This window comes from Choristoneura fumiferana, chromosome 11, assembly GCF_025370935.1.
Source record: "Choristoneura fumiferana chromosome 11, NRCan_CFum_1, whole genome shotgun sequence".
NCBI lineage: Eukaryota > Metazoa > Arthropoda > Insecta > Lepidoptera > Tortricidae > Choristoneura > Choristoneura fumiferana.
This window is the reverse complement of record NC_133482.1, coordinates 7687946-7714052: the sequence shown is the minus strand read 5'-3', so window position 1 is coordinate 7714052 and position 26107 is coordinate 7687946. Positions and strand designations below refer to the sequence as shown.

Here is a 26107-nt window from a genome sequence, read left to right as displayed (position 1 = left end):
AGTCGTAACAAAATATCAAGAAAATACTATCAACCCACTCCTCAGGTGTTAGGGCAATGTCCACAGTATTCAATCGTTGCAAAAAAAACGATCCATTTACACTCGTGACACTAACTAGTTTCAGGAGGATAATTGAGGATTGATAACGCAGTTTATGTTTTTACACATTTATTATATAAACATTAAACAATAAAGTTTGTCTTATAGAATCAATAAGTCACGGTAACAATAAATCAACTTGTGCAATCACAAGCACATAATAGGCATAAACTAAAAGGCTCCTCTAGTATGTAATCGTGTTCGTAAAGACGTGTAAGTTGACGTCCCAAATTAGAAAAATATTCTGTACCTATATTACCACATGCAAGAAGGGCCTCAAGTTTTTCACCTTTATGTACATACTATGGATGTTGAAATGAAGGGCACTTGTTAACCCCCTTGCTAGCCAGGTGAAAATTGCCGCATAATTGACAGTAAACATACTACATACCTACATACGATTCGGGGGATACTTTGGCCAGGAGGTATTAGAACTCGACTTTTATCGTCGCAGAATCGGTTTGAGCCGGTCAGAAACAGCTTATCTTTCATTCAAAAGTAGGACCGGTAACGAAGAGTAATTTGTCATTTTTACTTTGTACAAAAAATACTATTTACTATCGAACTCACATCAATTAGGCACTTCCATGAAAAATGAAAGTTTTACATTTAATTAAAATATTTTATTACTGCTTATTAACAAAAAACAAAGATTAAACAATTCTTACAACTAATCGAATGGCAACATCTTAACGATATATCATATCGTAAATCACATGACATTTTTGGTTTAATGCAACTAACCGAGAAACTCGAAAAAATTACATGAAATGAAATATGCAAATACAGAAAATTATCCGTAAATTAAGTTCAGTGATAATAAAAGATCGCGCGTGGAGATTCAAACAAGGTCTGCAAACTACTGCTATCGCGTATATAGTACGCGCGGTCATAATCAACCCATGTGGAAGCAAATAACATCACGGAAAAACTAAATAAAATATTCTATCAGATTTTATGATGAAATGGTGAAGATACCTTCCCACATGAATGCGAATGAATGAATTAGCAGCAGTAAGAACAGTATAATATAAACTTAGTTACAATCTTACAATTAATCTTCTATTCAGTCATACTCGCGATTAAGTCTTCGTCAAAGAAAGAGAGTAAAATATCTTACAAGACTTACGTTACTATTTGTGGTCTTGAGTCTTTAGCTGTCTTCGTACGCCAAAATCAGTAGCCTGCTGCACTTTAATATGTATTGTATAGACTCTTGTGGCTTATACGTGCAGGCACCGTCTAATATGAAGGAGCGGCCGAGGTACTCATACATACATGGTGTTAAAAAAAGCCTGTACTATAACCCACATGAAAGCTACTTATTAGGTACTTTTTTTTTCGAATTTCAATATTTATTCCACTTGTATCGTATTACTAATCAGTAGCCTTAATATGGGTTAAATCATACTACAGGATTTTTTTTAACACCATGTATCGGACCACGATATAGTGTCCTTACCAACAGAGACGTGTTACGCTATGAAACCTAAACACCTCGACGGCTTCCTTATATTTGAAGCTGACTGTACGAGTATAGTGTTTACTCGCCATCATTTGTGACGGCTTACGACGGGGGCGCGTTATAATATCGTTGCGGCAAATTATTAGTTACCATGCAACAGATCCGATATCGCGTTTGATAGCTGTTATATTCACATAGCAGTTTTGTTATAAGCCATACAGTAAATTTTCAAGTGACAACTGCCAAAGAGAATAGGATCACTGCGTGTAAAGTGTAGCATAAGGAGCGAAGGAGCACTGATCGATATACAACTGCAGAGTAAATATGACCTTCTATGAGATTTTGAAGATATTTATGATAACTATGCACTTCTACTTTAATTACCGTGGCTGTCATTGAGGCACGTTAAAACAATCATTTCTTCTCTCGTATTGCCGCAACGGTCGAACAGTGAAATTATCAAAAAAGCCACCAAGAGTCGCAAGGCGCGAATTTACTTAACTAACTAAAGAGAGCACTGAAAAATTACAGTAGTTGAGAAGATTTTACACATCTGTCCCAAACAATTGTCGGGGTTCTATTTTAAGTGGCTGTCCGAATTAATTTCGTAAGACGATTTTCGCCCCCTCCTGCCCTCATGGTGAGAAGTTTGGCTCCACCTTCTATAGTTAAAGTGAGAAAAGTTTTTTTTATGTCAGTCCTTATGACACTAACATAAGATTGATTTTTACTTGTCTATGTAAAAAAAACATTCACTACATCTATACCCTTCTTCAATCTCAAGTAAGGTTGCTTCAAAACACAAATTACAATTAAAAATCTCACGTTATTAATTAATGCCACCTAATTCGACTCCCTCTTGTGATGGCAGGTGTTGTTGCTTATGAGTTGAAGATGTTGAAGTCGGCTTCCTTGTCGCGATGCGAGGCGGAGGCGAGATGGATGCGCAGCGCATGCGCGGGCAGCGGCGCGGTGCCGCACAGCGGGCACGCGCGCTCTGCGTTGCTCGAGATCGAGGACCTGTGTACAATTCATTTATACAAGCTCGTAAAAAGTATATCTATGTTTGTTTGTTTTATTTCGACTAACCGATACCCTTATCATAGAAAATACCTTTTACTCGAGCCGTTTTTTATCAAAATGTCTCCACGAATGATGCTTATTTTAAAGCTCAGGACATTTTAAGAGTCATTTTGTTTCTTTAGAAAAGAATTGAACAAATTGACATACATTCCAATGTCACTATTAAATCTTAACCTTTAACCAAGCGCAGACGGGTATAGTACGTATTTACATCTTATTAAATTTTAATTGTTGTACCTCAATACTATTAGTGTAAGATCCCACCGTAAAATTCTCCGTCTATTTGTTCTTTGGTCGAAAATCAACAGTACAAAATTTTGCCTCAAGTACGCTTTCATAATTAATTATAACAAAACCAGCCAAGTGCGAGTCGAACTCGCGCACCAAGGGTTCCGTCAGAGACAAAAATACTATGTAAGTTATACAGTTGTACACTGCAAGAACAAAAAACTAAAGCGACTACCTATTTAACTTCATAGAGTACAGTCGCCATCGAATATTCTGGAGCGGCCGAGGTAGTCAAAAATATCGGAGTACACTCTCTATTCTCAAGGCATTAGAGTTCATCAGCAGCTCCGAAATATTTAATTTTTGCTACTTTGGGAGTGATTATTTCCGGAAATCCTCTCTTAATCAAAAAAGTTTTTGAGAAACTTTACTATCTTTTCAAAAGAGCTGTCGAACTATGTGCCAAACGTCGATGCGAGTTAAAAAAATTTTTTTTCAATTTCTGTTACGTGTCTCCCCTTATAAATATTTATTTTTGTAATTTAACTACAAAACTAAATAGCGGCTTTGACAAGACATCTGTACTCCAAATTTCATTGATATACATCTTGTAGATTTCGAGTAAAATGCCTGTGACATACGGACGGACGGACGGACAGACAGACGGACTTGGCGAAACTATAAGGGTTCCGTTTTTGCCATTTTGGCTCCGGAACCCTAAAAAATAGCCCAAAAAGAGGCTGCCATTAGATCATCTACTCGCAACTTTTCTTTGGCACTTATATGTACGTATTTTACTTTCCAGGTAAATAAGCGCAACTAAAAAAAATACAAAAATAAATATGGAAAAGTATTCGCGGCAACATTATAGTCAACAGTATAATCAATTTGTAAACCTGTTCATATCACATAAAAAATATATTTTTTATTTCGACTGTACCTAGTCTTGCGGTGGGATCTTAGGCTGCGATTAAATGAAACAAAGTCGTATGTAGTAAAAACTCATTTTAAAATGCACACATAGACATAGAAAAAAGTAAGCTAAAGTGCGATTATTTAATTATTTCTTTGGTTAGGTGATAATTGATAAAGAGATGAATGATAGTGCATGTGCCGATATTTTTGACCACCCTGGCCGCTCCGAAAAATCTGATGGCGACTATATAATCGGGTCGGTATTTCCATGTCGGTATTATCCGGGCCGGCAAAGAGTGTCACCCGTTTTATCAAGTTAGAAAATAGGTTTTTGACACTACAAAAATTATTTCTTCATTCATATTGTTATCCCTTACACAAAATATAAATATGTATCAGAAGTCATTGTAAAAAACGGCCTTTGAGAAACGAAATTACTATTTAATTGTAGAATACCAACTTGCATACATCAACTAAACGCTTGAGGAACACTCTTGTAACCCCTTCTCTTGTAACAATACGTGAAATCTACGTGAAACATAAATTTGTGAAAAATATTTGAAACACAAGCGTTACCATAGCTACACACTTGTTATACAACGCTTGTATCGTTCGAGAAATAGGGCCCAGGTGTTGCTTGCGTTGCAAGGACGTCTGTGTCACGTGTGAATTTTGAATATCCCAGGGATAAAAAAATAGCCAATGTAAATTTTATAATATTAAATGAATTCTTTTCGAATGCTGCGTGCAGAAACTAATGTTTAATTTTAGCCCTAAGAACAAAAAATTGTATGCTCGAAAGGAGCAACTGTTGATACTTACTTTTGTGATTTGATTTACCATCTTTGTACACAGTTTACTACTTTTACTATACTTTAGTTATAAATAAGCCTAGTCTAGTAATCAGGAATAGGATAGTAGGATTAGTAAGATTACCTGGCGACCAGCAGATGCAGTTTGTCCACCTCTCGCTTCAACTCTTCCAGCTTCTCCCTCGGTATCGGTCTGAGTTCTTGAGGCACGTGAAGGGGATACACCTCGGAGGCGTTTGTTAGCTCCGAGGGTGCTATCTCCATGAGCTCGTCTTCGGGTACCGAGTGCCACTCCCACTCCTTGGGGATAGCTTCCGGCTCGCGGTGTTTGCGACGCTTCATCAATAATCTGGTGGAATAATGATTAATTATTTTGAAAGGAATAGAAATACTTATAAGCCCGGTAGACATCTAATACCTTTAAACGAGCAATTCTTGTATATATATACCGGGGATCTCGGAAATGGCTCCAACGATTTCGATGAAATTTGGTATGTAGGGGTTTTTGGGGATGAAAAATCGATCCAGCTTGGTCTTATCTCTGGGAAAACGCTTGTTACCGAGTTTTAGCCCGAGCAAAGCTCGATCGCCCAGGTACTGTTATCTAAATCATACACAGGCTATCTATCTATTATTATCTCTATTAATTCCATCTTTAAAAGGGTTTAAATATAGGAAGATTGAGAATCAAGCGCGTTAGACAATAGTCTGATCATAGCTATGAGGCACTCACTCATACTAACCATGCACAGATTGAAGTTTTTGATAAATAGTATTTTTTGGCGACCGGATGGCCAAGTAGTTAGAGTAGAGAACCTGATAACGAAGCTTGAGGTCCCGGGTTCGATTCCCGGCCGGGGCAGATATTTGTGTGCATAATACGAATGTTTGTTCTCGGGTCTTGGATGTTTAATATGTGTTTAAGTATGTATTTATCTATATAAGTATGTTTATCCGTTGCCTAGTATCCATAGTAGAGCTTGTCTAATTTAAAATGACGCGCCCTACCACCTCATTTACGCACATGCGCAAATTTAGAATACAGACGGCATACACGCATAAATGTCATTGTTATTGGTCATTCAATTCCCCGTTAGACTCAGACGTAGAAGCACGCATATTTAGGTCGCAAAAGTACCGTCAGCATGTCACCTAAAAAATGTCTTCGAAGTCTGGTAAATAAAATTAAAATTAAAATATACTTTGAACTGAAACAATTACTTTCTTACCCGCGACCTTATGATATCTACGTTTATGCAAGAAATGTGTGCTCATGCAGTTCCTACACTTCCACACTGTACGAACACACACAAATAGACACAAACCCATCTATCACCACCACCACACTACACTGGTGCGTTTCGAACTCAACCAGAGCTCATCTTCAGAGCAACACAACCGTTCACCATCTACTAGATGTTAGACTAACGAACCAAATAAACCTTTTAATTTGTTACTGTAATCCCCAACTACCCACTTTATTTTTCTCAAACAAACTATCCACAAAAAATTAACAAACTTTAATCGTCACATTAAGCTACCTTGAATGTTTATTTATTTACTGTTAAGGCGTGTTTTATTAATCTTAACTGTTATTATTCAAATTAGACCCAAGCCCTAGTAAGGAAGAAGATACTAAATTTACTTATTCATAATTAAAATTATTTAATTTTGTTTTTTGCATGCTGTACGTACTGCTCCTTGGTGACAAGCGGTTATCGTCGAATTTGTTGTCCAACTTGTCATAATTTATCTCAACGCGCGAAAGAGCGAACATCTTGTTTCATACAACGTGACAGCGCTGCTCCGTACATTGAGCATTGTCGGATTTTTCATGCGATTTGTCAATCGAGATGTATGCACACTGATCATAGTTCACGGAATAGTCGATGCTCCCAAACAGATAAAGAATCGTAATTAATATTTCCACGCACACATCTAAATCAACTGATTCGGTGGAGGGGAAGCGTCATCTTAGCCTAGACAAGCTCTACCTACAAGCTTTGCTTAGTTTGGGACTAGTTCAATTGATGTCAAGTGTCCCATGATATTTATTTATTTATTTTATTTGAACATAACTAGTAATTTTTCAAGTTATTGGAATTACGAAAATACCCAGCAAACTGAAACCCTTTGAAACTCTTTGTTAGATTTTTTGGGGGGAAAAAATCATTAATAAAAGTTAGACATGGTCTAAACTTAGCGTGATCTTGTAAGAAAAATTGAGTGCTGCATCAAACGATTGAGCGAGGTATTGGTTGCCTATCCTAAATACCCATCCAGTATAGTCGTACTAGAGTTGGCATTGGCACTCACCTGAGAAGCACATCGCGGATGAGAGCGGGCAGGTTACGGCGCGACTCTTCGTCTTGGTTATCGCTGCATATCATCGTGTAGTCCATGAGGTAACGGATGTGGTTGATCTGCGGCCAAAAGGGATGTGACGCTCATGATACAGAAAGTGCCTCTTGTTGCTACTCTATTTGGTAATTGTTGATTAGGTTTAAACTGTTAAACTGTTGTTAAATTTGATTACTTCTAGGTGATAAGACTGTCTTGTTTTTTATTCTCCCTTTTTAATCTAATTACATTTGTAGTAGTCAATAAAGAATATTTGAATAAATTAATATCGCTAGACAATTTACAGCAATGAAGGATTCTGTGAGCTTGTTGGCGCTATCGATCGTGAGGTCCGTTTGTCAATTTTGGGATTTGCTTTAACTTTGTGATTGATTAAATAAAATGAGCCAAACTGTAACGTCAAACGGACCTCTTGATACTAACGCCATCTATTGATATTTCGCTTGTCAAGAGACCCTCATTGACCTAGTTTCATCATCATCACCATCTCAGCCTATAAACTTGAAACACACAGAGCGCGGTGGCGGAGCGGTGCGGCGGAGCGCGGTGGTCTGTGTGCTCTCTTTCATGTTAGCTCGAATATTACAACCGGTACCGCCTCCGCGCTCCGCCGCACCGCTCCGCCTCCTAGTGTGTTTCTAGCTATATACATCCACTGCAGTTATTGTCGTACAAATAAGAAGCGCTAGTTTGCGCACCGCCAGCCAAGCACGGTAGGTAGCTTAACACACTGCCTACCCTAGAATTGACCCAATGCACGCCTATGACTGCAGGTCACAAGGCCTCCTCTCAGAATGAGAGTAGTTTCCACGCCCTAGTTTAGCTTGTGTATTGTCACGTGTCGTGTCGTGTGTACGTACGTCGGAGACGTCGTCCGAGTCGAGGTCGGCGTCGACGCTGACGAGCAGGTCGTGCTCGGGGAAGTGCGGCGCGCCGGCCGCGTCCGCGCCCAGCCCGCACAGCGCGCTCGCGTACCGCGACCCGCACACGCCGCGCCGCAGCTCCGCACTGCGCATGCGTTAACATTAACGACACACAAACCACTTTTACCTAATTCAATTGTTTATTATTAAAAGAAATAAAGGGGTCACTTTTCTATTATTCACGCATAAGTTTCCGGTGGCTGTTTAAAATGCCTATTGGGTCCTCTCTTCAATATGCTAAATTGCGATTGGAAAACGTGATTAATTCAATTAAACTAGGCTATCACTTTCGATAGATTTGTTACATATCTAACTACAGTAGGTACCTGTAATTATACACGGAATCAAAATTTTATTGCAGGGGTGGCCAACCGGTCGATCCGGTACATCGTGACTATTTACTTTTTTTATGGAACCTTTTTATTTTCCTTTTTGTACAATAAAGAGTATAAACAAACAAACAATTAGTCCAGTCAATCGTGGCAAGGCAAAAATAGTAGATTGTACAACAAGAGCATAAAACGAGCCATTTTACCCGAGGCGTTCATATAGCCACCCGAACTAGTACGGCGAGAGCGAATAGACACGTCAAGGGGAAAATGGTTTTAATGCTCAAGTTTTACACTCTGCTTTTCACTTTGATTGAGACGAAATTAAATAGCAACAGTGGAAACAATTATTAACTTACTTTTATTTTCCATGTATTGCTATATAATTATAATTTTTTAGTTTTATTGATTTATTTTGATTGATTTTTAGTTTTACAAAAAAATCAAAATAATTAAAAAATATATTGAAACTCGTTGTTTGTGTGTGGCTGTTGACACCTGATTACCTTGGTCTTAGACGAAGATTTTACTTATGCACTAGAGCATAAAAAGTCATTTTATGTCGCCTAGATCTAGCATAAACACGAACTTTACGAGCATGAGAAGTGAAAATATAAATACTGAACTATGCTGTTTCATTTAAGATTTCAAGAAGTATGTAATTGGTAGATCGCACAGGGTTTCGTCAGAAAACAGTAGATCTTAGATCTAATCAAGTCGGCCACCACTGTCTTATTGTAATCCTGGCGAGCTCCATCCTGTTACTGTTTCTATACAGATTTCGATTTGTATCAACATTGAATTTTATTGTCACTCTCTCCCTTGTTTCCTTCCTGTGTTGTGATTCAATAAACTCTGCTTATCCTACTAATATTATAAACGTGAAAGTTTGTGAACATGTTGGATGTTTGTTACTCAATCGCGTCTAAACCGCTGACCCGATTTAGATGAAATTTGGTATACCGATAGTTTGAGTCCCGGGGAAGGACATGATAGTTTTTATCCCGGAAAATTGCATAGTTCCCGCGGGATAGCGATAAACGAAGTCTACGTGGACGGAGTCGCGGGCAACAGCTATTATTGTTATATTCAGCTAAAATAAGTGCTTAAATTTCAATTAACTATAACCACTACGTTACCATCTTTATGCGGTAATGAATATGAATCAATGCAATTTTACCAAACAATCCCTTTTAAATAGTTAAGGTACTATTTCAATGCACAATTTGTTTGTACGTAGCATTCGCTCTATAGCAACTGTGAGGTAAAAAAACTCACGTAGGACAGAACAGGAGCGCGATGATGGCGGGCAGACCGGGCACGTTCGGCATCAACGTGGTGTGGCGTAGCGTCAGCTTGGAGCTCTGCTCGTTTTGCCCCACTTCAGCAGCCACCAACAACCTGTCACCATTATTATACTTGTAAAATCAACTTTAAATTAAAAAGAATAGAGCGAGCATAAAGTTTCTTAGTGGGACTCTAGATCTTGTACAGTCGCCATCAGATATTTCGGAGCGGCCAAGGTGATCAAAAATATCGAAACATGAACTCTTTATCTAAGCGTTGACACGTTATGATTCTATTCCCTTTAGCAGCTGTCACTCCAAATGTACTCTGTGACTGCTACTAACACCGTTGGCTGTCTGGCAGGTAAAAAAAAGCTACTCGCATGCGAGTGTCGAAACTGTTAAGTAGCAGTTACCTCTCGTAGACGCGTTGCGGTTCCGTGTCGAGCAGCACAGAGTTGATGGAATTCCACTCGATTTGCACCGCCGTGTCGCGGCTACCATACATTAGATTGTGCAGTGTACTCTCCAGTGGACTGCAACAGACGAGCGAGACCGACTGAATTATGAAATCAATACGGAGGCGTGAAATTATCAAAACTACTCTTCAAATGCGCGCAAGCAAAGCAAGCACGAGCATTTAACACCTTCCCTGTTCGGGTGCCCGAAATGTGGAGTCACAAAGCTTTTCGGGTTCACAATTTCAAACTGTTCTCAAATTGTAAGCACAAAATTATAGGACCAAGTGACATACTTGGTCCAATCATTTTGTATAGGGACGGTGAAAGTGTTAAATAGTTCGATATTTTAGCCAAGTTTTAATGCGGTTGCCTCATTATCAAAGGCGGGGTTAACGCAAAGCTGTGGACATTGGACTTGCTCGGATTTTATATCGCACCGAGCTATCCGTGTTCGCAGACCTAGGACGCCGCCTGATGGATTTTTTGCTTGCTTAATTTATCAATTAAAGACATGGGCATACCTGAAAGGTCCCTTCAAAGAGACGGCAGTGTAGCAATCCTTGGCGCTGGGTGAGTCGAACTCGCGCAGTTCTTTGAACGCGAACTTGAGCTGCTCGCGATTGTACGCGCGTATCTGAGCCATGTTCAGTTCCGTCACCGACTGGCGTATGTCGTGGTTCAACTGGATAGATATGATACAGTCAGCAAGTGGGTATGTATAGTATAAGTTAGTGTAAGTTTATATTAAAAGCCTCCATATTTATATGATCCGGGATCTTGCATCTAAAAAAAATACTCTTTCTCTTGTTATCGTTTCATTTAATGTTTTTACGCACAATAAACATACATAATACATCTACAAGGAAAACTGCTCAAAAAACATTTACCTCTGCTTGCAGTCGGGTTAAAAATAAATTAGCGTAACTTCCGACTGTAACCTTGCCTCCCAAAACCGCCTGTGACCACCCCATCTTGAGCTGCGACCGCGCCTGGCTTTTATAAGTAGTGATAGTTATTCCTGCAGTTAACGGTGTTGCGTGTTCTGACCTTGGACTCGTAAGTTTCCTCCGCGGCGATGGCGAGGCCGGCGCGGATCAACTCCTGGTTGATGTTGATGTTGCCGCCTTCCGCTAGCAGCTCAATGTGTACCACGCCCTGCGCGACCGAGTAGATCTGTGGACAAGTGCTTACTGAGTTTGGTGTGCCAACTTAGACAACTTCACATCAGACCATCCGGCCCTGTTCCAGCCAGCAACGAGACCTTATTGCCTAACGCATACGGAATCATCATCGCTTTGACCGCTTCTTTCCGTCACACGGCATAGGTGAGGTTAGAAAGCGATGGTGAATGGGATCGCAAACATCAGCGCGATAGACAATACGGCCTTAGTTCTAGGTTTTGGAACCGATAACAACCGGTTACCGGTATCTTAAGCATCAGTTTTGATATAGGGATAATATCGGTGTTATGTGTACCAATTTCAAGCTCTATTTACCAATATAAATAATCAGCTTCAGTACCAGTATTTTTGGCACCAGTTTCTAGTTCCGTGCCGGGTTTAGCCTTTATGAGAAGTGAATAAGTTTTTATTAACAGGGTCAATCAACTTTCTAGTGTTGCTTGTTGCAAGGTAACGTCAGACAATTCGTTTATGGCTTATCTTCTATGCATGCTAATAACTGATAATATACGGGACAGAATAAGTCCTAGGCGCCACTACGGCAAAACCGCCGCAGTTTTTAACCGCGTGACTTTGTGAATCAAGTAAACTTAAAGTCGCCAGTGTGGCCGCCTAGGCCTAACATACACTAAATAATTCACCCATCATTAAGTTAAATACCTTGGCCATGAGCGGGCCGCGGTGCGTGAGCTCACTGAACAGCTTGGCGGCGCCGGCGGTCCAGTGCGAATGGCTCTCCAGCAGCGGCGGCGGCGCCACCTCGGCCAATGAGCACAGCATCGCCAGCGGCGGCGTCGCGCGGCACACGCCCCCCGCCTCCGGCAGAGAGCGCAGGTTCGACACGTTCACTTTGCCCATACTCCCGTAGTCTATGTATGACACCTACGTACAAAAAACCACTATACATTTTTTTTAATTCAAAACGTTTATTCTGCAAGCAGGCCGCAAAGGGCTCTTTTAATGTTACTTTTTTTAAACTACCAGCGCTTTTGGAAAGACCGTCATTCTTCTTCTTAGAATGCGTCGCACGAAACTTGGCAGAAAATCATATTTTCAAAAGAAATTAAAAAAATAATAATTACAAACAAAATACATATAAATTATAGTATAAAAACTAAAGAAAAAAAAACCATATTTCATCTGGACGAGTCTAAAAGCGAGAGGTATTTTTTATTGTTTTATTTTTGTTGACATACATCTATTGCCTCAACAGTTCTTATTGAAAATCATAATTGAATTAAACACTAAATTGTATTTCTGCTATGACACTAGCGAAGCATGTTGTAGCATCACATGGCGTGTTGTATATGTGTGTTGTATGTTTCCATCGAGTGTCGACAGGTCGCGTGGCGTCGCGTATTAGTAAGTGTGATACCTTATGCCGTAGCAAGAACCACATACCTCGACCTGGTCGCGTGGCAGCAGCCGCAGCACGCGCGCGCGGTAGACGTGACCGTCGTCGCTGTAGGGCGCGGCCAGGATGTCCCCCGGCTCTATGGGCCCGGTATGGGCGAGCAACTTGCCCCGGTTCAGTACCGACTGGATCGCCTGCAGCTCCCCGGCGACCGTCTCCTCGTCGTATTGCACCCAGAACTTGCCGACGTTCACGAACTGGGGATAACAGGTTTGTGTATTTTATGTTGCTTTAGGGTCACTTTCGCATCGGTCTAGTCAGCCACCATAGACGTCAAAAAAAAATAAGTAAACTTCGTCTAGAACAGACGCTTAGGCCTGAATGAATGAGGGACTTATCACATTGGATTCGTTCTCCAAACAAAATGATGTGCGGGCTTAAGGGAGCTGATGTGAGAGTAAGCAGCAGCGCTCTTTATTGCCAGCTACGAACTACGGACTCCAGCACCGGATCATACTGTTTCTCAAGAAAGTCGTAATGAAATCCCAAGTCCCGCAAGCATTACTTATTTTAATAGCATACTTTTTACTAAGGACCATAAATTAGCTTCACTTGTAACTATGTCATCAAATGTTAGAAAGTCCGAATTCCCCGGTATGCCTGTCGGCTGCTATTACCTGCGATATCTTGAGCGGGAAATAAGTCTGGTCGATTGTGGGCAGGCGAGGCACGTGTAGTTCCATCGACAAGTCCAATCGACTGTGGGACATCGCCTCCGCTAGAGCTTTTGCTCGATCCAACCTGACAATGTACATTTAATAGATGAACACCTAAATAGAAAAACAACCTAATCGTAATCGTGTCACGTAGTACGTAATAATGGAAAGAGGTTGAGTATACAATACAATGACACTTTATTGAACATTAACACATAGGAAGCAGTACAGAAAACACAGGGATATAAATTTGCGGCATTATCGATATCTTCTAGGCAACCTTTACACAACACAACAGATAGATTTTAGCCAGGTGGCACAATTTACAGCAGATTAGAGCACTATTTAAAAAAACACAACAAATCTAAATACACAGCAACATATATATAATATAATAATCTAAATATAACATTCATACGGAAGTTGACCAATAGCGCTCCATAGATAGGCAAGGACTTAAAACTAGTCTTGAAAATATATTTTTGCTTGGCTTCAATCACCCCCAGCCAGACATATTAGAAATAAGATTATTTTAGTAACTGTATTGCGGAATAAATAATATAGCGGGTACTCACGGCAACAGTGGTATTCTGATATCCGCCCTCAGTTGTTTCGCTTTGAGGGCTAGGTACACGGGCAGCACTATCTGACCGGGAATCGACGGGTCCTAAACAAAAACAAATACAAATAAACCTGCCTACATTGACGCGCTGAAGTTTTAAACGTTCTTAAAGTTAACGTTCTTAAGGCTTAAGGCAACATTTGGCACTGGTTGCCGATAATTTGACACATAACGGAAATTAATAACTTGTGTTAAAGATTTCACTTACACGGCTGTTAGCTTTGTCGGCTCTGGACAAATCCTCCACGTGGAATGTCAGGAAAACTTTCCTGTAACAAAAAGACGCGATATCAGAAAATATTAATCAAACTAAATACTTATAAAACAAAAAAAATACTATAGACTGCCGCATATGAGGACCACCGTCAGTGGGGAACTGCCGAGTGAGATCATTCGATGTGAACTCGACGTAAACAGCGTTCGAACGTCGCCTAAACACCCAAACCAAAAGGTATTCGGAGACATGAATTACACTCGTCAAAAGTGCCTAGGAATATTTTTTATCACTAGTCAGTGTTGAACATTTCAATTTAGACATTCTACAAAGTCGAAAGTTTTGACTCAAAACATCAAATTTGTCTGGGGATAATGAGTATCCCAAGACTTTTTTATGCACTTGCTCGCCCACTCACTAGTTATGCCCGAAACTTTTAGTCTACTGCCACATGCAAATTGGTTAGTCGTTGTTGTCTCATCTCGTAGCCAGCTTCAAAATGGAAAAAATGACCGCAATTTCCCATTTCAAAGCAACCTGCCAAATCTGGCTACACAATGGTAATGGGACTAAAGGGAAGCGGCTGTTCCTACCTGCTGTTGGTATCAAAGGTGACGCGAGGCTCGTGCCCGATCACCTGATTCACGGCTTGCTTGATCGCCGACGCGTATATCTCGCCCGGCTGTTGGTCCGGGAAGTTGCGTAGGTACACCTGTAACGTGTATTCTATTGTAGGACACTCTGTGCTTAGGTTAACATTTTTAAAAATAAAGCCTATTCTTTCTAGTTTCATTGGTTCTAAGTAGGCTTATATTTGTCAAACTTTGGGGACCAATAATCAATAACACATCACACGCACACATTCATGCACGCACTCACACACGCACTCACGCACGCTAGCATGTAGATTCGACTTAAGTGTAGCAGTGTGTTGTACCGTGGTCCGGGGGTCGTTCCCGGCGAGGTCCCGCACGGCGTCCCGCTCGCGGCCCTCGTCGCGGGACACCTGTACGAAGTACTGCGGGTAGAACGCGCCCGCTAGGATCACCTGCTCAACGATAAAATCCTCATATTTAAAACAGTCGAAGACAAAGGCAATCTTACTTCTTACTGGTATTAAAAGCGGAAAAAAGCGAAGCGAAAGTTTTCGAGAACGCATGTCGGTTTGTTTGTTACTCTTTTACGATAAAATGGTTGGACTAATCTAAAAGAAACTAGGCACAAAGATAGTTTATAAACTAGATTCACACAAGAAACTTGTTTCTAGTACTTATTTGCACATCAAACTTAACTTTCAGTTTCCTATACACTCTGACTGTACCTTATACACGAACGACAGGTCGTTTTTGGTCCACGGCGAATTGCCTTTGAGAGCTTCGATCCCTCCCGCGAGAGTCGGTGCTTGAGCTCGCGCACCATTTCGTCGAGCTCCCTTATGGCGCGCGCTTGAACGTAAAATCGTCGCGCCCACTGTATTTCGCTATTGCCTTGCTGTTTGAAGTACTGCTGCTGGCGGCAGTGGTTCCATACCTGGCGGGAAAAGGGCTTGGTGAAGTTGGGTACTCAGGCCGTACTAGATTTTTGGTCGATGGGTGGGCGCTTTAGAGCTTGTCAACGGTAGCCAAACAGGACAGAGAAAGTCGCTTTAAAATATATTATTATTAAGGGCCATCTATAAATTACGTCACACCAATTTTGTTAATGTTTAGACAATTTTACGCATTTATTTTATTCATGATTGAAATCACCAGACCTCCTACTAACTTTGAATTATTCCTGCAAAAGTTTAATTTAGAAATTAATCCTACTGTTAAGTTAAGGTTGCAGAGAGTGGACACATCCGCAGAAATTCAATGTGTCCACATTGAGGATTACTTGCATAAATTGTTTCTTATGCCCGGTTCACATTATTCCAGTAAAATCGTACCAGTAGCTATACATTGCGGTGTCATAATCCAAACGAGTTACACAAGATCGATCGAGCACCGCAGTGTCATGCTACTGGAACGGTTTCACTGGACTAATACGAGCCGGGCATTAGGCTCGAAATGACATCGTAAAGCGCACACACCAAAATCGACCGACACAACTCGGCGGCCTAAATGAAAAGAATAATGTTGCCAACGTGTGCCAGCGATACATGCGGCGTAGTGACGTATACATTCCTCATGTCGAGTCGCCGACAATGTTTTCCGACTTGCAATGACTGAAGTCGCCGACTAGCCCGTCGATCAAATGTTGCCGACATAAGTCGGCGGATAGGCGACTTCAGTGTGCGTTGCACTATAAAACGAGTACGCACGCATAAAATAAGATAAATGAGACAACATACCTTGTAAACGTTCAGGAAAGCAACACAATCGCTAGTGGCGCCATCAGCCCACGTTAGCTTAGACTTGTATGCGTTCAGTCGCTCACGGAACGGACTGTTGAAGACATTCTTCACGGACAGGGCAGCAGCTAGCAAAGATATACAAAATATATAAAATTTGATTATATATGATTATAAAATTTATAGTCGTTTGTTTCGACTTATCGGGATTGACCAGGCAACTCTACTAATTAAATATATATATTCACCACCACCTCATCACACTTACCCATAACGATGCAATCCTCGAGGCATCCGAAGATGTATCCAAGGATGATGATCTTGGATATTTTGACGTCGAGCGGCAGCCGCGCCATAATCCTGCCCATATAGGTGATGTCGCCGTCGCAAGCGCTCCACTCTTCAGCTAGTGTATTTTTCAGGGCACCCACCTGTTACAAATAGAAAATGACAAATCATTTTGTATATTTTTCTAGACAAGTATGGACATTAACAATTAAAGTCTAGGATTCCAGATATGATTTGAGCTGTTAAGCCAATTTCATAATAGTACATCTACTATAACTACATCTAAGCTATAGTGTGGTTGTAAGAACCATCTTTGACTGGCTTTGATACCTACTTGAAATTTGGCAAGACATGCGTATGGGTCAGAGTTGCACTAAGAAAGGATTTTTCCAAATTGCCACGGGATAGAAAGCTCATAATCGACATCAGTCTCTTCTGGTGAACATAGACTAGAGCAGGGGTCGGCAATCAGTTTTAACTAGGGTCCGAGAATGCTGTTTAAAATTTTATCAAGTCCAGATTTTTTGTTTGAGAGAAAGTATTATTTATTTAAATTCAAATTAGTAACCTATACACTATACAAAATAAGTAGCTAAGACCTATAGTAGGTAAATTAGTGTGAAAAGTGACATCGACAGTCTTGGGCTAGACACTTGGCGGTCCGAGGCTAGGCCTTCCGCGGTCCGCCTATTGCCGACCCTTAGGCTAGAGCAATTTGCTTTTCGGCGACATCGATTGCATCAGCTGTTGTAGTACCTCCTTGAGCACGAGTATGGTGCGGTGTATGTTAGACATGTTGGGCGGGTCCATGGCGAGCGCGAGCACGTCGCTAGGCGGGCCCATGTCCAACATCTTGGCCAGAAGCACTAGCCGCTCCAATGGGCACCGGATTATCTCCGGAATGCTGTCTTTCTTCAGGCTTTCCTGTCACAAGAAAAAGAAAACATGAGTAACTTGGTCTGTGGTAGAAGCATGTTTTGGTAAAGGTAAAAAAACGCGCGCGTAATGCAATAAAGTACCTACAGGGTAATCAAGCAAGTCGCTATAGTTATATTATAAATATAAGTTACAACGATAAACCTACGAACACACCATTTTTTGGAAGGTGCAAAACCATTTAAGCCAATAATAAGCAATATATTTGCGCGAGTAAAATCTTGAGCAGCCATTAGTCAAACGTTCGCGCGCCATTGCGGTGACCGCCATTTTGTTCGGCGCCGCGCCAGACGCTAACGCAATAATCGGTACTTTACCTGTCATTTTACCTATATTCTAACTTGCCCTGCAATTAGATCTTTATTGAATAGTCACACATCAGTTTCGTTCGATGTTCGCATCACTCGTCTGCGCTGAAATCGAAGTTCGTATCGTACCGTCCCTCTCACTCACGTGGTAAATATTAGCGTAAGTGGGACGGTAGGATACGAAGTTCGAATCTTGCACTTCTGCTGACTTACATAGAACTTGGCCGTGACGAGCCGGTAGACGCGTCCGGCACGCACGCGGCCCGCGCGGCCGGCACGTTGTTCGCAGTTGCTCTTAGATGCCCAGGACAGAGTCAGCGAAGTAAAGTTCGTGTTCGGATCGGCCACGAGCATCTTCATGAGGCAGAAGTCGATCACTGCAACAGGCTTTGAGTTAACGACACGTAGCTAAATTACAGAATAGTTGTCACGTAACAGATGTGATACTTGTGTTTTAAAATTTGCATCATCGTCCGGTCTGGATTGTATAGTTACCATATTTGATGTCAGGCACAGTGATGGAGCTCTCGCGATGTTGGTGGCGAGAATGATTTTGCGGTGTCCCGGGGGCGCGCGCGTGAACACCCGCGCCTGCTCGTCCGCTGTGATGGTGGAGTGCAGAGGCAGCACCCACCATTTGTACTTCGCGCATTCCAACCCAGCCACTCGCTTTCTAAGCACAGATAGCTAATACTGGCTACACAAGGTCTATAGTATACACAATACACGAGCTGCATGCAGGAGGTGGCCTGCGATGTTGATTTGCATAGGGGTGTATTAATTAATCCGCCTTCTATCTGCTAAACCCAATTTACCCAAAACCCAATTTATATCTAAGACCACATAATGTTGCTTTTATATCAGAGGTCCCAAACTTTTTTTCTAGTAGGGTCTACCTACTAGAAAAAACTTCCAAAGTTTTACTGTTTTAGGTAGATCCCGTGCTCCTACATTTCTACTATATTTCCAAAACTCCTAAAGCACCAATTTGTTTTTTTACGCCAATGTGGTCTGGTTTCCTGGACTTGGACCATATTGACACTCAGTCACAAACAGGCAGCTTTAAAATAAAATTGCATGCAAACAAGTCAATGCCTCGTGCCACCATCGCTGTCTGACAAAGTCTTACAATTGGGCAACATCTAAAAATTAGCTATCCTAAGACACATTTATCTATATATCTAATACCTTTAAACAAGCAATTCTGTAATATAATCAAAATCTCGACAACGGCTCAAACGATTTCGATAAAATTTGGAATGTGCGGATTTTCGGGGATGAAAAATCAATGTAACTTGGTCTTATCTCTTGGAAAACGCTAAATATAGAGTTTTAGCCCGAGCAAAGCTCGGTCGCCCAGGTACTTAATTTAATTTGAATAGGATATAAATTACCTCAACTCAAGGTCAGTGAGAGCAGCATACTGCTCTTCTATCTCGTTGATCCCTGGCAGGAATATCAACACAGAAGGCAGATCTGCTTCCGAGCGATCCGTGTAGCTGTACTCTGTCGTGTCGATCTGCTCGAAGGCGTTTATAAGCTTTACTACAAGTTGGTACATCTCCGGGATGATTACCGCATCTGTGTTTTTCGGTGTACAGATTTCATGGATCTGCAAGTGAAAATGCAATAAGTATTCAGCCTGAATACCTGAATAATTTATGGAGTTCCTAAAATAAAATTTGGTATAAAACCTAAAGTTCTTTAAAGCAGGGGCATACAGTATTACACAGCTAACAATTTCGATCAACGGTTTTCGTTTGTTCAGAAAGCCGCAGATGGTTTTGTCAGTAGCTGAAGATGTAAATGCCACCAAAAACATAACATGTAAAAAAAACAAGTCTCGCAACTCAGTTCTTCTACCGTACAACCGTTGTGAGATGAGGCATTCACGATTTTGAGCGAAAACGATTGACCAATAACAGTGCCAGATTTTAACGCGTCTAAAACTCGACTGATGGAATTTTCCCACATTACTAAAATTAGTCTACTGTACAGATAACAAATCTGTTATCTGTGGTCTACTGCGTAGGTACATCGGGAGGAGTTATTAGTTGTGTAAAACAAAGTGCTATGCTAATTTTGACTTTAGAACCTCACATCAAGTAAATATTCAGGACATATCGAGAGAGCTATGTGTTTCTGATAGTTTGACTGGTTCTTTGGTGGTTTCCTGGTCTGGTCCTGATTCAACTTACCGCTCCAAATTTGGTCAATGAATCCAAATAGTAAATATTCACAGGGAAGATCGAGGGTCTGTTCACTTGGACACACGACGCCATATGGCTCCCGCTGGGCGTCGGTATGTCAAAGTATTCCGCAAACTTCTCTCTGTCGAATGTGGCTGACATGAGTACCAGCTTGACTTTTGGTGACACTGTGTAGTGCAGTTTCTTGACAATGAGCAGAAGGAAGTCCATCTCCTGGCCACGTTCATGAACCTCGTCGAGGATTATATGTGTGTACTCATTCATAGTTTTGGCATTAACTAAAAAGAACAAGACAAAATATATAGAAGAATCAGTCAAAAAGATAAAGGGTTATTATTTGTCTGATCTGATAGATAATAGGATTGAGTGGCCTTACCCAGCTTTTGCAGCAGCACTCCAGTAGTTACGTAATGTATTCTGGTGTCACTGGAAGTCCTGTTTTCTAATCCAACCTATGAAAGTAATCAAGCATACTGAATGATGCCATGGTACAGTCAGCAGCAGAAGTGGATGATAGCTGCACAATCAAAATTAGGGATAAATAAAATATATAAATAAATATGACGGGGCCAATGCCCAGCAGTGGACATCTTTCGGCTGACATGATGATGATGATGAAATATCATAGGACAATTCACACCAATTGACCTAGTCCCAAAGTAAGCTCAGCAAAGCTTGTGTTATGGGTACTAAGCAATGGATAAACATAATTATAAAGATATAGATACATAGTAAAATATTATTAAACACCCAAGACTCGAGAACAAACATTCGTATTTTTCATACAAATATCTGCCCGACACGATGGGCCGAATATTCGTTTTATATTCGGTATTCGGCATATTCGACAGGTTTACCGAATATTCGTATTCGGCCGATTATTCGGCTAAATCACCGAATGTTCGGCAAAGTGGTATTCGAACTTTTTACTATATTGACTGTTTACTGTTTTTACTGTACTCATACATGGTATGAGTTGGTGTTAAATGTGTTATTTTTATGAGGTACAGTGAGGCTTTATGTTATGTTAAAAGAAACTCAGTAAAATAGATTTTTTAAATAAGTAATTCCCAAAATAAACGCATGTGTTGAAGTTTTACTCTTTACTTAACATTGGGTACAGCAGGGGTAGGGGGCAGGGGGGTTAGTCTTCCATCCGCGCGCTTTGCGTAAAGAAGTTCAGACTTGGATTGTTTACGTAAAGGAATCAATTATGCCGAATATTCGGTTCGCTAAAAGTTTTATCGAACATTCGGAAGAATATTCGTATTCGGTGAAAACCATGTTCGGCCGATCTCTCATCAAAATGGTATACATACGACTACAACCAAGGCAATAAGTATTTCGATTTTAGATAATCTTGAGCACCACCACTGCTTGTCCACTGATGCTGCTGACTGTATGAGGGCTGCACTGAAAGGTTCGCGAATCACAATCCAAATTCAATTGTTCTACAAAACTAACTTAATGCTTGAAAAAAATAATCAAAGGAAGTTACTTTAAACTTTAAAGACAGCTATATATTGATTATTTTCAAAGTTTTAATACATTCCTGTAAAGCTCGGCCATGATGTTCATAAAGGACTGTCCAAATCTATTGTTGCTCCATAAATACGTTTATCGCACGCCTGCGGGAACTATGCAATTTTCCTAGATAAAAACTACCCTATATTAATTTCAGGGTCAAAGCAAGAAAGTGTATCAAACAATTCACTTTCTCATTTATAATATCAATAAGAATTTGATCAAAATCAGTACTCTACAATTCTACATTCCCAGTAAGAATAAGCTTTGGAAGCAAAATATATTGTTATGTAAAAATAATATATGAACCTTTTTATGTCTAGACAAAACAAACCAGTTTTTGTGCTGTAAGTTTAATTCTGACCTGGTAACCGACAAGTCCGCCCACATCCCATCCTCTCTCTTGAGCAACTCTTTTAGCAATGGACATGGCAGCAATCCTCCGCGGCTGTGTCACTATGATCTTGCAAGGTTTGCGGTGTTTGTAACAGTCGTCAAGGATCCACTGGGGCACTTGTGTGGTCTTACCACAACCGGTTGGCCCTTCTACAATGACTATGGGGAAGCCTCTAATGCGATCAAGTATCTGCAATTTCCAGGTGTTTACTTCATCAAGGGTCTAATAACTTTAAAGTGTATTGCTGATAAAAAGTTATTTTAAAGCATGTTACTAAATAAAAACTAGCAATAAAAAATGGGCTTGTCTATACTTAAAATGCTTAGGTAATTAACTAAATGTAAACAAACTTCAGCTGCCAGATTTGGTACATTCACGGATTTTAAACAGTTTACTTATCTATCATTGTAATACAAACTAGACTAGTGTATTTCAATACTTACAGAAATGTAATGTTTAGATAGTTTAATAGGGGAATTTCAATATTTATGACGCCAATTGACGTAGTTTTGTTTACATTTAGTTAAATACCTATCCAAACCAAGTATAAAAGAATTTTCACAACTTACATCAGTCTTAGAACTGTTAATAGCCAGATTATTGGTATCTTCTTTCATTTGGAATGAATATTTCTTGTACACTTCGGTCATAGCTTCTTCTGAAAGTTCATTGATGTTCGGCAGGGAGGTTCCCACTGTGGACAATTGTTCTAGGGACTCCAACCCTTCAGACACACTTTCCCATCGTTCGCGCTCTGCTTCTTTCTAGGAATTTATAATGAAACCAAAGTTACTTTTCAAATACTGTAATCCAAATGAAGTAAAACTTTACATTCATGGTAATGAACTAAAACAATTACTTTGCTCAACTATGACCTTATTATTATTATTATTTTCTCTCCGGTGGTAAATGCACTAGTCCCAAAACGCACTATTAGTCAATACACTCTAATTTCGAAAGCCCCTCTTCTCATAAGAAACTAGGCCCAAAACACCATATTTCCAAAAAGGCTCATTCTCGATTTACACAAGAACCATTGAGAACTAGTCCCAAAATACACCTTTCCCAAAATACCCCAAATTGTGTTCACCTTGTAGGTGGCGTAATACTTCATTCTCATAATGCATAGTTCTCAAAACACTCTAGTTCCAAAATACACATTTTTTTTTTCTTTTATTTTCGAATGACTCTTTGAAATTGCTTTCAGCCGTAACCATTACCCATTTGACGCCAAAAGTATTTTTGTAAAAACAGTTTTTATTGAAATATTATTTTGAGCTATATACAGGGTGTAATCGTTAAGTGTAGCCAGGCGATAGTTCCGTAAATATATCTGATATCAGAAAATTTCAATAATTTTGCGTGAACTATTGAGTAAAATTACATTAATAACTTTTTTTTAAATAAAACTAGAAATATTAAAAGTATTAAGTTTTAACGCTTCCACACTTAAGTACGACGACGACTTCACTCCTTAAAAAACGTTGGTGTCGTAAGAGATAAAACCGCTTGAGATGCATTATTTGCACGAAAAAACTGTAAAAAAATACTAAAACTACCGTGTATGAAATAATTAAATGTAACATTTATTTAATGTCTCACTTTTGTATTCATTTAAAACCGTCAGATAATAATAGATCGTGTAACTACTTGAAATAATGCACATTTTGAAAGCAATTTCAAAGAGTCATTCGAAAATAAAAGAAAAAAAATTAGGGTATTTTGGAACTAGTGTTTTGAGAACTATGCATTATGAGAATGAAGTATTACGCCACCTACAGGTGAACACAATTTGGGGTATTTTGGGAAAGGTGTATTTTGGGACTCATTCTCAATGGTTCTCGTGTAAATCGAGAATGAGCCTTTTTGGAAATATGGTGTTTTGGGCCTAGTTTCTTATGAGAAGAGGGGCTTTCGAAATTAGAGTGTATTGACTAATAGTGCGTTTTGGGACTAGTGCATTCGCCACCGGAGAGATTATTTTGATATAAAGCAAAGTAACACCTGATTCAATAAATTATTTAATGATGGTACATAACTTATATTTAGGGTGGTGAAAATATCTGGTGAGGCATCAAGTGTAAGTGACTATAATGAATGGATTAGATCAGCTATACTTAACCTGCGGCCTGTGGGCCGCTTTTGGCCCAGCAAGCTTCTATGAGGGCCCACCTGGTATGAAAATTATATAAATTTTTAATTCTTAGTACCTGGGTGACGAAGCTTTGCTCGGGCTAAAACTCGGTAACAATCGTTTTCCCAGAGATAAGACCAAGTTAGATCGATTTTTCATCCAAAAACCCCTACATAAATTGTTGGAGCTGTTTTCAAGATCCCAGAAACATATTTTATATTATATATACATTATATTATTATTATTTATATAATGCACAGGCAGCTTATAGCTGATGCGTGCATATCATTGTTCACTTGTGTAATTGTCTTCAAAGTACTTATCAAGTCTGTTTTTAAAAGTATTCACTGAAGGTGCACTGATCACTGTCTCGGGCAAACTGTTCCACTGTTTCACGACGCGGTTGCCCAATTGCTTGTTTAAAGGTATTAGATGACCTTAAGTGATGTTGACATTGAATGCTGTGGTCTAGTATCATAAATACAGGTTGATTCACAAGAGCTGGCATGAATGGATTGGATTGGAATGGATGGAAAATGACAGAGGCATGGCATTTTTTTATTTTTTATTTATTAATCACATTTTACAAAAATAACAACTTAAAAATATTTTTGCCAAACTGCTAAGCAGTTTGTTGGACAGCACTCTTTTTTATTAAAAAGTTGTAGGTTATAAAATAGGCTATAAAGCTTTTTCAATATCTAATCTTATCTTCGCGTTAAATGACCCAGTGCCCCTCGCTGTCCCAACAGATGGCAGCAATTACAATCTTAATAAATAAATAACAATTGACCTAGTCCCAAACTAAGCAAAGCTTGTACTATGGCAATGGATAAACATCCTACTTATATCAATAAATACAAACTTAAATGCATATTCATATCCAGCGTTTCATATTTGTGTGAAGTGTGTATAAACATTATCATTCAATCCATTCCTGCCAGCTCTTCTCCTGAATCGACCTGTATCACATTGAGTTACTCAACTCATCAACTTGAGTATGGCTGGTTAAATCGGTTGGACTGTAGCAAAGGGGGCATGGACTTAGAATGACACACTACCCTAACCTAAACCGAGCTTTCCGTGTCTGGCTCCTTAGTAATCCTAAGGCCAAACTCGCAACTTCAGATTGCTCGTTCCTAAACGGTCCAGTTTTTAAGAAAACTTCTATCAATAAAAGATGCTTATTTTAATGTTTTCTTTAATTAAAGTTAAAAAAGAAAAACTAGCAAAATTGCAAAAAGAAAATTTTTGCTTAAAATTTTTTTAAGTCCTAAAGTCGGGCCCCTTTTGCTATACTCCAACTTTTTTTTTACTTTTTTTCCAAAATATGGCAATGTCTTTTTGGATTCCTATGCTTTGACGCTGATTAAATTGTATGGTGTCCCCTTTGGTATAGTCTGACCCTCAGAAATTGTTGTAAACAAATACCTACCTTCAAATAAGCTTGTGTTTCTCTTTCTTTAACCTCACGTGCATAATCCGTGCCGCTCAAAACAACAGCTCGCCGATGGTCTTCTCGTCTGTTCAACACGTTAATATCGTCTTCTTTAGTGATACGAAAGCCATTGGTCAGAGGTCCGCGAAGTCTAATAGGTTTATTAGCGGACGGACATGGGTCATTGAAAAACGACCGCAGCTCGTCCATTTTTCACGTGTTTATCCAAACTGAAATGTAAGAACAAAAGATTAATTAATTTCCTCAGTTTTATTTTCTAGTCAATAATGTCAGCGATGAAGAACCAAGTGAAACGATACCTAATTTGTTGCCGATAACACGCACTTTATTTTAAAAGACAATTATTCAGTTTTTTGTTACTTTACTTACTTTTTTCTTGGGAATCCGGTCAAGTAAAAAACGCTATGAAAACAAAATTACAAAACCAACCATACAAAACAAATCGTGGGTGGACTGATGTTAAACCTATT

At 39.8% G+C, this 26107-nt stretch overlaps 1 protein-coding gene across 1 annotated transcript; it reads right to left on the bottom strand.

The window, feature by feature from the left end:
• Positions 1–151: 151 nt before the first annotated feature.
• On the bottom strand, positions 152–26107 carry spn-E (tudor domain containing 9 protein spindle E). The gene is given in 30 exon segments (XM_074094350.1): positions 152–2584; positions 4727–4951; positions 6919–7025; positions 7824–7971; positions 9494–9616; positions 9918–10037; positions 10484–10644; positions 11010–11135; positions 11804–12025; positions 12545–12754; positions 13175–13298; positions 13789–13880; positions 14044–14104; positions 14643–14761; positions 14987–15097; positions 15371–15441; positions 15444–15579; positions 16382–16509; positions 16650–16812; positions 17426–17593; positions 18127–18290; positions 18409–18444; positions 18447–18586; positions 19308–19525; positions 20112–20401; positions 20500–20575; positions 22012–22233; positions 22614–22808; positions 25614–25846; positions 26007–26107. Coding segments are annotated over 29 exon segments (4308 nt in total). The 5' UTR covers positions 25827–25846; positions 26007–26107; the 3' UTR covers positions 152–2445.